The sequence below is a fragment of the Cetorhinus maximus genome, chromosome 6, assembly GCF_964194155.1.
Source record: "Cetorhinus maximus chromosome 6, sCetMax3.hap1.1, whole genome shotgun sequence".
Classification (NCBI taxonomy): domain Eukaryota; kingdom Metazoa; phylum Chordata; class Chondrichthyes; order Lamniformes; family Cetorhinidae; genus Cetorhinus; species Cetorhinus maximus.
This window is the reverse complement of record NC_135884.1, coordinates 97,162,854-97,176,886: the sequence shown is the minus strand read 5'-3', so window position 1 is coordinate 97,176,886 and position 14,033 is coordinate 97,162,854. Positions and strand designations below refer to the sequence as shown.

The window sequence follows — 14,033 nt, the reverse complement described above, 5'->3', positions numbered from 1 at the left end:
TTGAGGTTACAATCAGATCAGCCATGATCTTATTGAATGGCAGAGCAGGCCTGAGGGGCCGAGTGGCCTACTCCTGTCCCTAATTCGTAAGCAGTTTAGGCCTTTCATCCAGTTGGCCCAAACTGCTCTTCTGCTAGGGTCTGAATGAAAAATAGAAGAACTTCATGCAATCATACAGCATGAAGAGGTCATTCAACCCATTAAGCCTGCTCTAGCTCTTTGAAATAAGCTGTTTAATTAGTCCCAATCTCCTGCTCTTTCCCCATAGCACTGGCAAAAGATTCCTTTTCAAGTATATATCAACTCCCTTTTGAATTTTATGTTACGAATATTGTTTCATTTTTAGAAGCAAAGTAATGTTGAGGTCAGTGGAGTGTGGCTTCACTTCTTAATGTCTGTAAGTCACATCAAAGCTTGGAGGAAACCTGGTCTGAGAGATGATATTTAAAAAAAAAAAATGACTTTCCTCAAGTTATTGATCACCTCACTTGGGTACCAGGGGCCTCCTGTACTTTACCAAAATCAGCATATGCATTTCCAAGTGCCAGAAAGCTATTCAACTACAGGGGCCATCATAGCCACACCTCATCATGCGATGGGCACCACACTCCAACTGTGGCCAAATTAAGGCTGTACGCAAGTTCCACGTCACCTCCTTAATTTTGTATTCTAAGCCTTTGGATGCAAAACACATTATTCCTACTTAACTATCTTGACGTTTTCTTTTCTCTGAACAAACATATGAAAATAAATGACCGTTAACTGTCAACCGATAAATTACTGCGTCAATTACCAGGCCTCTGACAGGAAGAGATTGCTGTTTTCCTGGACATTTTCAGCCCACACCCAATGATGCTGAAAAATAACCAGCCCGATTACAACAACAAAGCTGCTCCAGACATCCAGCGTGAGGTTTATTATGAAGCCTACTATACCCTGAACCACAATTATTGAGACACCCCCCGCCCCCCCCACCACAGATGTGCTCTCGCTACACATGGAGCAGCGATAGGTTTGCATTAAGTATATACACTCACAGAACATTCTTATACTCAAGGGTTTGACAGACTGCCCCTGTTCACTTGCACTTACCGCTGCCACTTGTTGTTGGATGGCTTGGCTGGCAAATCGCGCCACGTGATTTATTATTGGCGAAAAGTTGGTGGGTCCATAAAATCGAATGTGGGGTAGACAGGCTGTGTATGCTTGCACGATGCCTTCTACACCTACAACAGGAGGAAACTGAGATTACAGCCTAATCCATATATTTCTCGCCTGCACTCAGTCAGCAAAGGTAAGTCAGTCCAGGGCTTGTACTAGACCTGTCCACATTAACTCACACATATGTAGTTTTAATACAAATTCCTTTATATATTTATCCAGTTTTAGTACAGCCCAGTTAAAGGCAGCATTTGAGGGACACTGGGGCTATGTTACTGGGCCAGTAATACAAATTCTCAAAGCAAAAATCCATCGAATGCAAATTAAAATCCCACTGGAAGAGTTTGAGGATTTAAAATTAATTTACGAAAAATCTGCAAATCAAGCACTGACACCAGAAAAAGTGACCATTTAGCTGTCAGTTTGCCCTAAAAACCCAACTACTTCAATAACATCCTTCAGGGAAGGAAACCTGGCATCTTAGCCAGTTTGGTCTATACATGACTTTTTTTTAATTCATTCATGGAATGTGGGCTTTGCTGGCTGGGCCAGCATTTATTGCCCATCCCTAGTCACCCTTGAGAAGGTGGTGGTGAGCTGCCTTCTTGAACCGCTGCAGTCCATGTGGTGTAGGTACACCCACAGTGCTGTTAGGAGGGGAGTTCCAGGATTTTGACCCAGCGACAGTGATGGAACGGCGATACATTTCCAAGTCAGGATGGTGAATGACTTGGAGGGGTGCTTCCAGGTGGTGGTATTACCATCTATCTGCTGCCCTTGTCCTTCTAGGTGGTAATGGTCGTGGGTTTGGAAGGTGCTGTCTAAGGAGGAAGGTGATGTCTAAGGACAGTCACATGCTTACATAAATGCCCTCTGAAGTGGCCTAGCAAAACACTCAGTTGTATATGCTAGGGACGCTTCAATAGAGTGGCCCATCACCACCTTCTCAGAACTAGGAATGGGCAATAAATGCTGGCCATGCCAGTGATGCCATGTCACTAGAATGAATTTTAAAAGGACAGAAATCCTGCTTTAACCAGGGGTCTTATGTGCTTTGCAGTAATGATGTCATCATAAAAATATTATTTAGCAAATGTTTCCTCCCAGGTGTAGACCACTTGTGACTTTCATCATAAGTGTTAATGTATCATTAACTACATTCTCACTGCTTTATCAATTACGTTGTTAAGGTTAAGAGGAACAGGTGATGGGTATTAATTGTCTTTGAGCACACATAAATAGGGGATTGCTGGGACACTGGGTGGAGTGGGAGGAGAGCTGTGAGACTGAACAAGTCCACAAACTCTCCCAGTAAAGAAAAGCTCTGCGTCTTGGTTTCATTTTCACCAATCAGCTTAGACCCTATTAGCAATAAGGATGTCATGTGATGTGCTTCAATGTGATTTACATCATCAGTTCATAAGGCTGCAAAGTGAGAGGCCTTCTGGTTCTCAGAGAAGGAAGTCTAACTCCACTCTTTTAATTTACAAAAGATCCCCCTCCAGCAGTTCAAATCATAATCCTATACTTAAGTACATTTTGTTTTTTAAATTTGGCTTTTTTAAACAAGCTGGACTCAGCCCAGTCTAAGTTTAGACTGGACACAATATTTTGGTGGAAGTGAAATACCTTCACATGCTCAGATTTCAGGGTCTATGAGGTGTTCATGACAATATACAAAATGTTTTTCCCATTTGTTGTTAATAAGTATAAAAATGCAACTGTTGCTTTTTTTCCAAGTTCAGAGTTATAGGAAACAAAATATTCCTCATTGGGAATTGGAAGATGGAGATAGAAAGGGAGGGGAAGCAGAAATTGAAACATTTAATTGATGAAAACTAAAGAAACTTTTCCTCTTCCATTTTAAATCATTATTTGAGGCTTCAGGCACTAGACCAGTTTTTTGCCTGAAAGACCAGGTGGGCAATGTATTGTCAGGTTTCTGTTGATGCTACTCTGAATACAGAAGCAGTTCCAAAGTGGCAGGTATGGCTCACCAAGACAAGCCGAGTGAGATTAGGGGCTCACTGTGTTGGCGAAGTTGCCCATGTTGGTAAACCAATGCACTGTATCATACAAGCACCTCAATAAAATGGAGCAGCCATCTTAAAAATCTACTTCCGGTCAACACTGTGACTATTATAGAGGCTTTATTTAGGATCAACACTTCATGGTTTAAAACTAAGCACTAAAGATTTGAGAAGCATAATATGAACAACTTTCTAAAGTGGGGGCAATTTGCCAAGATTATGAAAGCATTATTTTTCTATACAAATTGCAGCAACTCACAGGCAATCTCTTTGTACAGCAAAGTCAGATGATCCCAGGCATCATTTCACAACAGCAATGCACTCAGAGACTAACACTAGCAGTAACCAGCACAATTGCGGGGATTTAAGTAGGCTGTGTCATTGTACAGATTGTTGTTCATTACCAGGAACAGGAAAAATCCAAACACAACTAGCAGGCAAGGACACAAGATACAAGGATGCCCAACTCCGAGAATCATAGTGAGTGAAGGCAGATGGAGAGAGTTACAGGAACTTTCACCAGAATACACTAACCTGTACAAAAGGGGTTTGTAGGATTGAAGTTAATGGCAAATTCATGAGACACCTGGGAATACAAAAGCAGTGAAATACATTATGTTGACACTTTCCTGACAACTAATAATAAATACAACAGCTTATTTTGGTTCTTTCTGGGCTGTTTTATTGTCTTGTTCACATCTCCACATACTTCTGTATCTTGGTATTTCTTTTCCTCACAGCCTCATTAACTACCCTCTTGGCAACAAAGATTTTCAGTTGCTCCAAGGTAAACATTAATACAGCTCTATGACTCGGACCTGTGTGTACGTGAGAGAGCCTTAGTCCAGAGCATCTTCCGCAAAATACCATCAGAATCAAAAATACAAGCACATACCTATCTCCTCTTCTCATCCTTTCATGGAACCTTCTGAGAACCATGCCCCATTACTGAGCGGAAAGTCAATTTTCAGCTTAATATGTTGGAATAGTGAAAATCGAGGTGGGAACGCTTGATGGGGCACAAACCAACTCTGAAGACAGCAAGGTACAATTTATGTCGCCAGGTTTTGTGTTTATTTATGGAGCTATTCTGGATTTAGGTTCAATTTGCAAGTCTGCAGAGCACGCAGCAATGATTTCAACACCAATGGCAGTGAAATGTTGTGTGCCCATCACTGCTGCTGTTCAAGGTAACAATAAAAGGAGGGGCAGGAGGAAATCTGTTATGCTGGTCATGATCAAAAGAATGTCACAAATCAACTGCAAGAAGCTTGACTCCCAGCATCTCATAGTGCATGTTCTTAAAAGCACAGATGTAACTAGCCATTTCTTTAAAATTTGCTGAATGTTTGACTTTTGAAACTGCGAACAATTCTTCACTGGCCGTTCAGGTGTTAAAGTAACCAGCCAGGTGGATACAGAATGCACACATCATAATATATATATTTAATCATAGGTAAAACAACAGCTCTGACTTTCAGCAGGAGCTGTATCGACTAATTGACTGGGATGCTATTAAAGTCTTTTTCTATTTCAGTACCAGTTTATGATGCATGTTGATGCATCCCAGTGCCTCCAAATTTAAGATTACTTTTGTAATTGATTTTTGGAGTGTGGAATTGATTTTATAGATTCACTGGATCAATAAGAGTTCTAACATGTAAAACAAAGGCTGTGCCTCAGGGCAAGAAATCATTACTTCCACATTGGCACTGGTGGAAAGGGCGAATTGGCTGGCACCTCAGTCTCCTTTCGACTTGCCAGTGCTTCAAGTGACAAGCTTGTACCTTGTAGCATGCAACTTGGATTTACTAACCTATAAAATCTCAGCAAACATCAGTTTATTTTTATTCATTCATGGGATGTGGGTAGGAGCTCTTGTGGTGCAGTGGTAGTGTCTCTACCTCTGGGCCTAGAAGCTCTAGGTTCAAGTCCCACTTCTGGACTTGATGGCTGTAGAAGGTACATTCATAATGTGGCCAAACAGGTTGATTATCAGCCTGTAAATCTTTCCGATATGCCTGATGACAGGTGGTAAGATCGGGAGAGTTTCCTGGTCAGCTATACTGTGGAAAGCAATAGCAAACCACTGTAGTGCTTTGCCAAGCATAACCATGGGCCAATCCAATGGAAGCCCATGGATGCCAATACCCTCTAACAGCTTGGTACCTGAGGAGGGATGTGAGTGTTTCTGGCAAAGCCATAATTTATTGTCCATTGCTAATTGGCATTGAGAAGGTAATGATGACAATGCAATGACTTGCTAAGCCATTTCAGAGGGTCTGGAGTCACGTGTAAGCCAGACTGGTTAAGGATGGCAGATTTCCTTCCCTGAAGCACAGTGAACCAGATGGATTTTTATAACAATCTAGCAGTTGCATTGTCACCATTACTGGAGCTAGATTTTTATTACAGATTTATTTGATTAAGTGAATTTAAATTCCCCAGTTGCTGTTCTAGTAGGAATATATTACATTAGTGCAAAACCTCTCAGATATAGGAAAGCTGTAGTTTGCTCTGCTTTATAATATTACATTGCACAGTTCCTTGTCTACAGTCAAATTTAATGGAAGATTGGCATGTGACTGATTTCAATACAATTGAATTCAGACAATTAGCATGTCTTGTAACTGGGTAGCTTCTGAAAAAAAAATGCTTTGTTCAGAACAAGTGGGCATTGTGCAGTCAGGGAAAAATACATGTTTATTTAACAAAGATAAAAGAAAAAGCAGGGATCAAAGTACAATTTGCATCAGGATTTGTGTTCTGATGAAGGGTCCCATCAGAGACACCAGCTTATCACTGATGTTAATCAACCTGCTGTGTGTTTGCAACACATTTGATTTCTGAATACAATAAGCGTTAATTAAAAAACCACAAGCTCTTATGTCTGATTGTGACACATCCTGAAAATGTATCAGATGAAAACTGGTTGGACCTTGACCTTTTATGTAGTACAAAACTTACTTTCTTCATTCAGGGCAATGGTACTGCATGTGAAGGCAGGAATACTTGGACTCAAGTAAGGGGCCAGAAAATAAAAACAACATGCGCATACACTGTAACTTTAATGGCCCCAAGGTGATTATACAATGTTATAGTCAAAAAGAAAATGGATGCTAAATCAAAAAAAGAGATATTATGAGAAGTGACCGAAAGCTTGGTCAAAGAGATGGGTTTTAAGGAGTGTATTAAAGAAGGAGAGACAGAGAGAGAGATGAAAAGGTTTAGGGAACAAATTTTACATGACAAAAGGCACAGCTGCTAATGGTGGGATAATGAGAGTCACTCAAGAAATCAGTTAGAGGAACAGAGAGTTCTGGGAGTGGGGGAGTTGTGGGATTTAAGGATATTAAAGACATACAGAAACACAAAATGAGAATTTTAAATTGGAGGTGCTGTGGGAGCAGGAGCTAACATACAGTAATTCATGAAGGACAGGGGTAGTCAGTGAAAGGAAATCTGCAGTGGGGGTAGGATACAGGAAGCAGAATTTTAGATGTGTTGAAGTACGGAAGCTTGGGGATGGGAGGCTGGCCAGGAGAGCTTTGGAATAGTCAAATCTGGAGATGGCACGTGGGGCTAAGTGGGAAATGTTGCAGAGGCAGGAGGAGACAGTTTTTGAGTTGGAGATAAGAGGGGCAGAATCTCAGCTTGCTGTCGAATAGTTAAGCACAGTCCTGCTGAGCTTGAGTGAATAGACAGGAAAGGGGATAAAATTGGTGACTAGAATTCCAAATTTCTGGCGGGGCTAAAGATGATGATTTTGGTTTTCATACTGACAGGTGGAGGAAATTGTGGCTCATCCAAGACTAGATGTTGAGCAAGCAGTCTGGCATCACCAAAGCTGTGTGCTGTCAGTGGACATGGGAAAGCTGACCCTATGTTTAAGAATGATGTCACCAAGGACAGCATGTAGTTCAGAAAGAGGATGGGGATTGCCAAGGATAGATCCATGGGGAATTCCTAAGGTAGGACTCCTGTGAGATAGGATGAGAAGCCATTGCTGGAGAATTTCTAGCTACAATTGAGCAGATAGGAGCGGAACTAAATAAAGGCATTCCTAATGAGCTAGACAACAGAGGGGAGGTGCCAATATGTCCAAGGCTACAAGAGAGCAGCAAGTGGTCTTAGGGACATGAATTCAGAGAGGGCACAAAGGGAAATGAGAGAAAGTAGAGAGAGATGCTAATTCAGGGTTAGGGTGGTGGGGGTGGAGGGGAGGCTTTGCTTTGTAGACAAGGGAAAAGGGGGAAGAAGCAGTTCATGAGCTTCTCACACTTGTTGAGTGTGAGGATGGAGTGCCTGAGGAGAGCAGATTTAGAGAGATTTTTGCTAATGAAGAAAATAAGCCACAGTTATCTATTTTTCTCCAGGATGATCCTGAAGTAGTGGATGGTTTTGACATTGAAGATTAATGGCTAATCATGGCCCATTAGTACATGATTTAGTGCTGCCAGATCTAGTTAAACCAGTTGTTCTGTTGTAAACTTCAACACATCCAAAATTCTGCTTCCTGTTGTCACGAAACTATCATATTTTTCATAATATTATTGTCGGGTATTGTAAAGTAGGCTTATGTTTGTGTGTGTGTTTGATTTAATTAAATTAGAGATGATTAGACTGGATGGTTTAACTTATCAAAAGAATCAGGTGTAAAAGGGCATTTGAAATGCTAAGGAGTGAGATAGGGTAAAGTCAGCAGATAGGGTGTGAATGAAATTTGCATTTTTAGATAAGGGGAAAAGTTGTTGGATTTTCAAAGAGACATGATAAGGGTTTTTACGTCTGGCAAGATAAATAGGGCAAGGTTATTATGTTGATTTTTCCCAAAACTGCTGAGCACAAGGACACATATTATGGGAAAAGTAAATTCCAAAGACATAGAGAACAATGAGAATTACAAATCAAAGAAGGTGATATACTTAAAGAAGGATGGAAGGCTATTAACAGTGCAATTGTTAGCGATTTTTCGTGACCCGTCCAACGTTATGGTTGGCAGATGGGCCAATCGGCCTTTACATTTCTGATGAAACCTCATCCAAGGGTGGGATGTAATCTCCATTAGGATATAAAATAAAAAGAAATGTCTGGGGGCAGCATTTTTATGAGGTGCGCTTTCAGATGCTTGATTGTGCTGCATGGACATTTTTTGCAGCTTTTTTGTGCTTTATTTTATTACTTGCAAGTCTGCAGCTCCCTGAGGCAGCTGCCTGACTTCAGGGAGCTCTCTCGAAGCGCTCACCTGCACCCGGATGATATGGTCGCCCGCCCTCTTCCCGCCCCACCCCAGCAGCAGTGAGCTTCTCAGCGCGCGTTTCACGCTGTGTGAAATCACGGTTGGGGGCTGATCATGGTCGGGGGTCCGTTTCCTGACCGCTCCCGGGCCTGCCTATCACGTGCGCCCAACGAGGGCAAAATTCAGGCCTATGTGTGTGTGGCCAGGTAAGATCTAAAAGATACACCGTGTGAAATAGACTTGGGAAAAAGCCTCTAGGCACTTTGCAGAATTCTGCTGTTCCAGTAATCAAGGGTGGAATTTTGCAGCCGGCGAGCCATTCAAATCCCCATTCACATCGGCGGGACTGGGCGATCCCGCCAGTGTGGAAGGATAGAAGATCCTCCCCAAAGTTTTGTTAAAAGCCTTTGAATTCCACTGTCGAGAGTGGGTGCTTGTTGGTTTTGCCTATATAAATTTAAAATCTATTTTGGAATGTTGCCTTAAAGGCGGTGTGTATTTGAGAGTCTGGTTAACTAGGAATTTTGGGAATTCTTATATATTAAGTAACCATGTATTTGTAATCTTGTGTATATTTTTTATTCCTTTCTTTTGTTAATATGTTTTAATTTAATTCTTAAAAATCTCTAAAGGTGTCAGTGGACTCATTACTTCTGAATTCAGTGTACAAATCTTCTCGTAATAAATACAAATTACAAAACAGTTGTGATACGGTGGCAAAATTTCCCTTGTGGATTTGGTCAGCCTGGTAAATATCACCTGCCGTATCATACATAACACTGTATCCTATCCCCTGCTACTGATTTCCTTTTATCAATCATCCCTGTCCTTGCTGAGTTACGTTAGCTCCTGCTCTCACAGCAGATACACTCAGGCCTATGCCCTTTGGACTTGAGGAAGTAAAGTGGAGGACGGATTTATCAGAGCGAATGAGCAAGGTGAAAGAGAGTAAAGGTTTCATTGAGGACCACGACATAAAAGGTGGTGATGAGGGAGCAGCTGAGTACATCGATGGCTGCAACAATATCATTGTGAACGGAGGACCAAAGGCGAGAGAGTTGGGAGTTTAAGTTTCATTGTAAGTATTAAACAAAACCTACAATTTGGTTATGAATTAAAGCACCTCTTATCAGTTTGTTTTGTTACCATTCTATCCTGCATCGTAACTGCCATGAAATAAAAATCTTGTATCACAAAGTATGATTTTCCTTAATATCCTTTGACTGCTAAGTTAATTTATTACTTAATATGTATCTCCTGTCATTTTTATTTCAAGGAACACTAATAACTTTGCTTAACTATGTTCAACCTTGAGAGGTGAAAAATAAAAATCAGCCAAGGTTCTTGTACCAAGTTGCTGCTTAATGACTACCCCGCTTAATGCGTGGGTAGTCAGTGCATGAGGATTGCTTGACAATCTTCCCTCAAATAACCCTCCAACACTCACTGCTTCATAAGTAACCACATTCCAGGCACTGAAAGTTTAACATTGCCTGTGAGATTTACCGTGTCATGAGGTAGAAATAGCACCATGGGCGTTTTCATGTACAGAATAGATGTCATGCTCAGGTCATGTGCCCGATCATGTGACTGCAAATAAGGCACCAAACTCGTGCAAACCGTTAATTAAAATAATTTGCTCGCCTGATTTTGGGATGGTGTGGAGGGGCTTTTGCTTATTCCCAATGAGAATTGAAGGCAGCCTGTACCTCCTAAAGGGGAGTTACACTTTGACTGCAGGCACCTATTTGTGGACAGTGCAGAAGCTGCAAGGGCCGCTCCTGTCCATGCCCCCTTCTACCTCCCACTCACCCCCGCTTCACCCCACCCCACCTGCTGGTTTCCAGGCACTAATTTGAAGGTTTTGGTAGAAGTGGCAGGAACAGGGACATCTTTTATCCACCAGAAGGTAGGACGATTTCTAACCAAACTGCCTGGCTTGAGGGGGTAGATGTGGCAAAGAGAGTCAGTGTGAGGAGTAGTTCTGCAGGACATGACTGCAATACAGGAAAAAGTTCAATGAGCTGACAAGTGTAGCTATGGTAAACCTCCTAACTCATATTTCTCATTACACTCTGATTAGCTTTGCACTACCCCCTTGCTTCTGTACTCAATGCTCATCTGTTCCTCAATTACCATCATCCTCTCCCAGGTACTGTAGCACACCACTGGGCCTCCTTCTGCTCCTATTGCAATACTCTGCACCAGCTGCTCTCCTCGCTATTACTTCTTTCACCTCCTCACATTTCTACCATTTTCCACACACCAGTGACACTAATCCTGACTTGGGTGGCCTCGACATTTCACTCTCTAACACTGACACACTTCCTTCTTTCTTGCAGGCCAAGCTCGCACATAGCAACAGGGAACAGGCAGCCTTAGGAGGAGGGCCACGCTTCATCCATGAGCAAATCATAGACATCATAGGCAAAGGGTGTGTCAGGAGTCTGGAGGTTAAGTCTTGCAGGGTTTTTAAGCATCTTCCCCTCTTTCCCTTTTCAATAAATCTCATTTTTACACTTGAAGCATAACAGAATCGCAGCTATTTTCATCCATCTCTGCTCACCCATGCCACTAAATGCCAGCTCTTCCCCCTTGATGAGGAAACAAAAGTGTGACTAACTGAGGCAAACTGACCTTAATTGAAGTGTAATTTGATGCTGGAAACTTAACATTAAAGCTGGTCTGTACAACAGTTTGAGAACTCCTCTCTGTTTTTCATTCCTTCTTCCTTTCAATTTGTCACATGTCATCATGTAACACCTTCACTGCTATGATTGGGGATATTTTCATGGGCTAGCTTTTCCCTCCCGGTGTTGTGCATATTCTAATTGGTCTATTGTGCTAATCTTAATGCATGAAAATCTTTAAAGAGAGAAAAATCACTAAGGTAAAGTTAATTTTTGGTTAAATTAATAGCACTGAAAAATTACAAATGCTTGTACCATTGGCGTTTTGTTCAGCAGTCTCTTCTCGAATTCACATTCTCCCCCACCTAAGTACATCTCTATGTTAACAGCTTGCTGTTAGATGGTAATGTAATTATTTTGCTATTATACAATCATATATAATTTTTGCTGTTCTAAGTTGTTCCAATTGGTATGCCATTCACAAAAACCACAATTGCCATCACTTTACTGCAGTGCCATTCACAACATGGTGTTAAGGGGCATTTATAGCCCACCTCCTTACCTATGGCCCATGGCATGCCAGTTGTTCCAAGATGGTGTCAGCCTTGGCTCAGTGGTATAACTTTCACCTCTGTGTCAGAAGCTTGTGAGTTTTTGCCTGGATTTTCGCCGAGTTGGGATGACTCAGGCGCCCTTTAGAAATGGCAGGCAGTTTCTAATTCAGGAAATTCTGACCCCATTCCTAGGCTTTCCGATTTTCACCAGGGCCTTTTAAGGGTATGGGGTGGTTTAGGTCATAAACCTGCACCGTGTAGTCCCGGCCCGGCCGGCTCCATGGCAGAGATAGGTATCTCCTAATTCCTCCACAATTTTCATGGAGTCGGGCCAGGTTTTTAAAGAGCCGTGGTTCATGGCCCCTCAGAGGTGTCGTGAAATATAGTCTGCATGAGGGAACCTTTTGAAAAGTAAGTCAAAAGGTCCTTCTCATGCACCCTACGCCAGGCTATATGTCCCTCCACCCACACCCATGGCCCCTCATGCCCCCATACCAAGCTATCATCCATTCCCATTGGTTCTATACAATGTATAGTGGGTCAATGAATCCTATAGTGACAATAGGGGCATCAGGGGCCATGGGGGTGGGTGGTGGGGCATAGCTTGGCATAGGGGGCATGAGGGGCCATGGGGAGTGGGTGGGGAGTGAGCAGATGTGAGGGGTGAGGTCTAGGGGGCCTTACGTTTTTTATTATAACTGGGTCAAAGTCCCTCAGCACCTTAGGCGGGCCTTTTAAACAGCCCACCTCAGCCCCTGTGGCTGCCTTCATTCTCTTTCCTAGGTTGGCTGGCTCGACCCTCAGCCTGCATCTGTACCCCCCTGCCAGCAATGAAGATTTCACCTTTGTGGGCACTTTGTCCCAAGGCTGGCACATGACTCCTGCTACCCGCTTCGAAGTTGAAAATCCAGGTCCTTAAGTCCCACTATAGAGAATTGAACAAATAATCCAGCCAGACACTTAAATGCAATACTGAGGAAGTGCTGTGTATCAACAATCTTTCTTCCCAAGGACAATCCCACGAAGGAACAAGCTGACAAAGGAAATAGTTACAGCCCCATTATTGAAATCTTCAAGACACGTCTTCAGGTTATTTCAATTTATAAATTTTCATTATTAGGGCTATCATTTCAGCAGGTCATGCCTGGTTTAGCTAGCACTATCTATATAAATGTTGGCAAAGTACAGATATTAGTCTGTGATGCTGACCCAATTAAACCAGAACCAGATGCACTGTCGGAGATGCCTCCTTCCAAATGAGAAGTTAATCTGAGCCCCATTTACCTTCTCATGTGGGCATAAAAAATGCCATGGCATCATTTGAAGAGTAGGGAAGTTCTCCTTGATGAATTGGACAACATTTACCCCTCAACCATCTTCAGTAAAGCAGATTATCTAGTCACTGCAGTTTCTGGGACCTTGCTATGCACAAACTGGCCATTGAGATGTGGCATTCACAGAGCCATATACATGCAACCAATGGTCCCCTGCATCAATGGGAATACTACTACTCTGGCAAAGCCACATGCCCAGTCCTCCTGCTTCTCTCTCTGCTTAGAGAAGAAACTATGAAGTCCTTCTTCTCACCTTACGGAAAATATTATTGTGCTTTAAAACTGATCATAACTTGAATATTAATTAATAACAATTATTGAATCCTCTACAACTACCACATTATGCTTCCCCTCCTCTTCCCCCCCCTTCTCCCCACTTGGACAACCTCCTGCTCCAAGGTGCCACGGTCTCCATTCCTACTGTTCTATGAAAATGTTTGTCTTTATCCACACAGTTAACAACTATACGTACGCGTTGGATAGGATCAGTTTCTGTGGTTCCTCATTCTTTATCTCGCCTGGGCTCCCCTTTCTCTGTACGCTATTGGACATATCAGCCCTGTTCCGAACCTGTACTTCTCTGTAAGGTGTGACTGAAATCAGGAACAAATTGGCCAGATACTGCTTCCCTGCCCTGTTGTGTTGGAGCATCTCCACCTCACACGCCAGCTCAATGACTGAGCCCAAGGACGTCCAGACGGAGGCACTGGCCAGAATATTGCCGTCGGCATGCAAGGGCGGGCCCGACACGCCGACGCATAAAATAACACGAGATGACGTCGGGCGTGCGTCCCAGTATTGGAGGCAAAAAGCAACACCTCCTACTCCTTCTGCATCTCCTACCCCTTCTGCATCAAATTCCCAATTCTTGCTCTCTGTTCTGTGGTCCCTCTGCTTTTAGTGATTTGTGTATTTGTACTCTTTTCTCCCCTTTCCCGATTTAGATTCTTATTTTGCAAGAAATTACCAAGTGAAGCTTCCTTATTTTACTTGCTGAAATGTAATATCTCACACTTTGAAATTAATTTTCCAATTAAAATGTCTACTCTGCATGTTTATTAATGTGTGTGACGGGCTGCATAATG

The 14,033-nt window shown here is 42.5% G+C and overlaps 1 protein-coding gene across 2 annotated transcripts in view; it reads right to left on the bottom strand.

Annotated features, from left to right (window-relative positions):
• cpne2 (copine II) overlaps positions 1-14,033 on the bottom strand; it is a 269,036-nt gene that overhangs the window by 58,680 nt on the left and 196,323 nt on the right. Inside the window, exons 13-14 of one of the 2 annotated variants that reach the window (XM_078544157.1) lie at positions 3,726-3,777; positions 1,093-1,226 (exon numbers count right to left, since the gene is read on the bottom strand). The exons of the other annotated variant lie outside the window; for it this stretch is intronic. Of the exons in view, the coding sequence (XP_078400283.1) occupies positions 1,093-1,226; positions 3,726-3,777 (186 nt within the window). The remainder of the gene's footprint in view (positions 1-1,092; positions 1,227-3,725; positions 3,778-14,033) is intronic. 2 annotated transcript variants of the gene reach the window in all.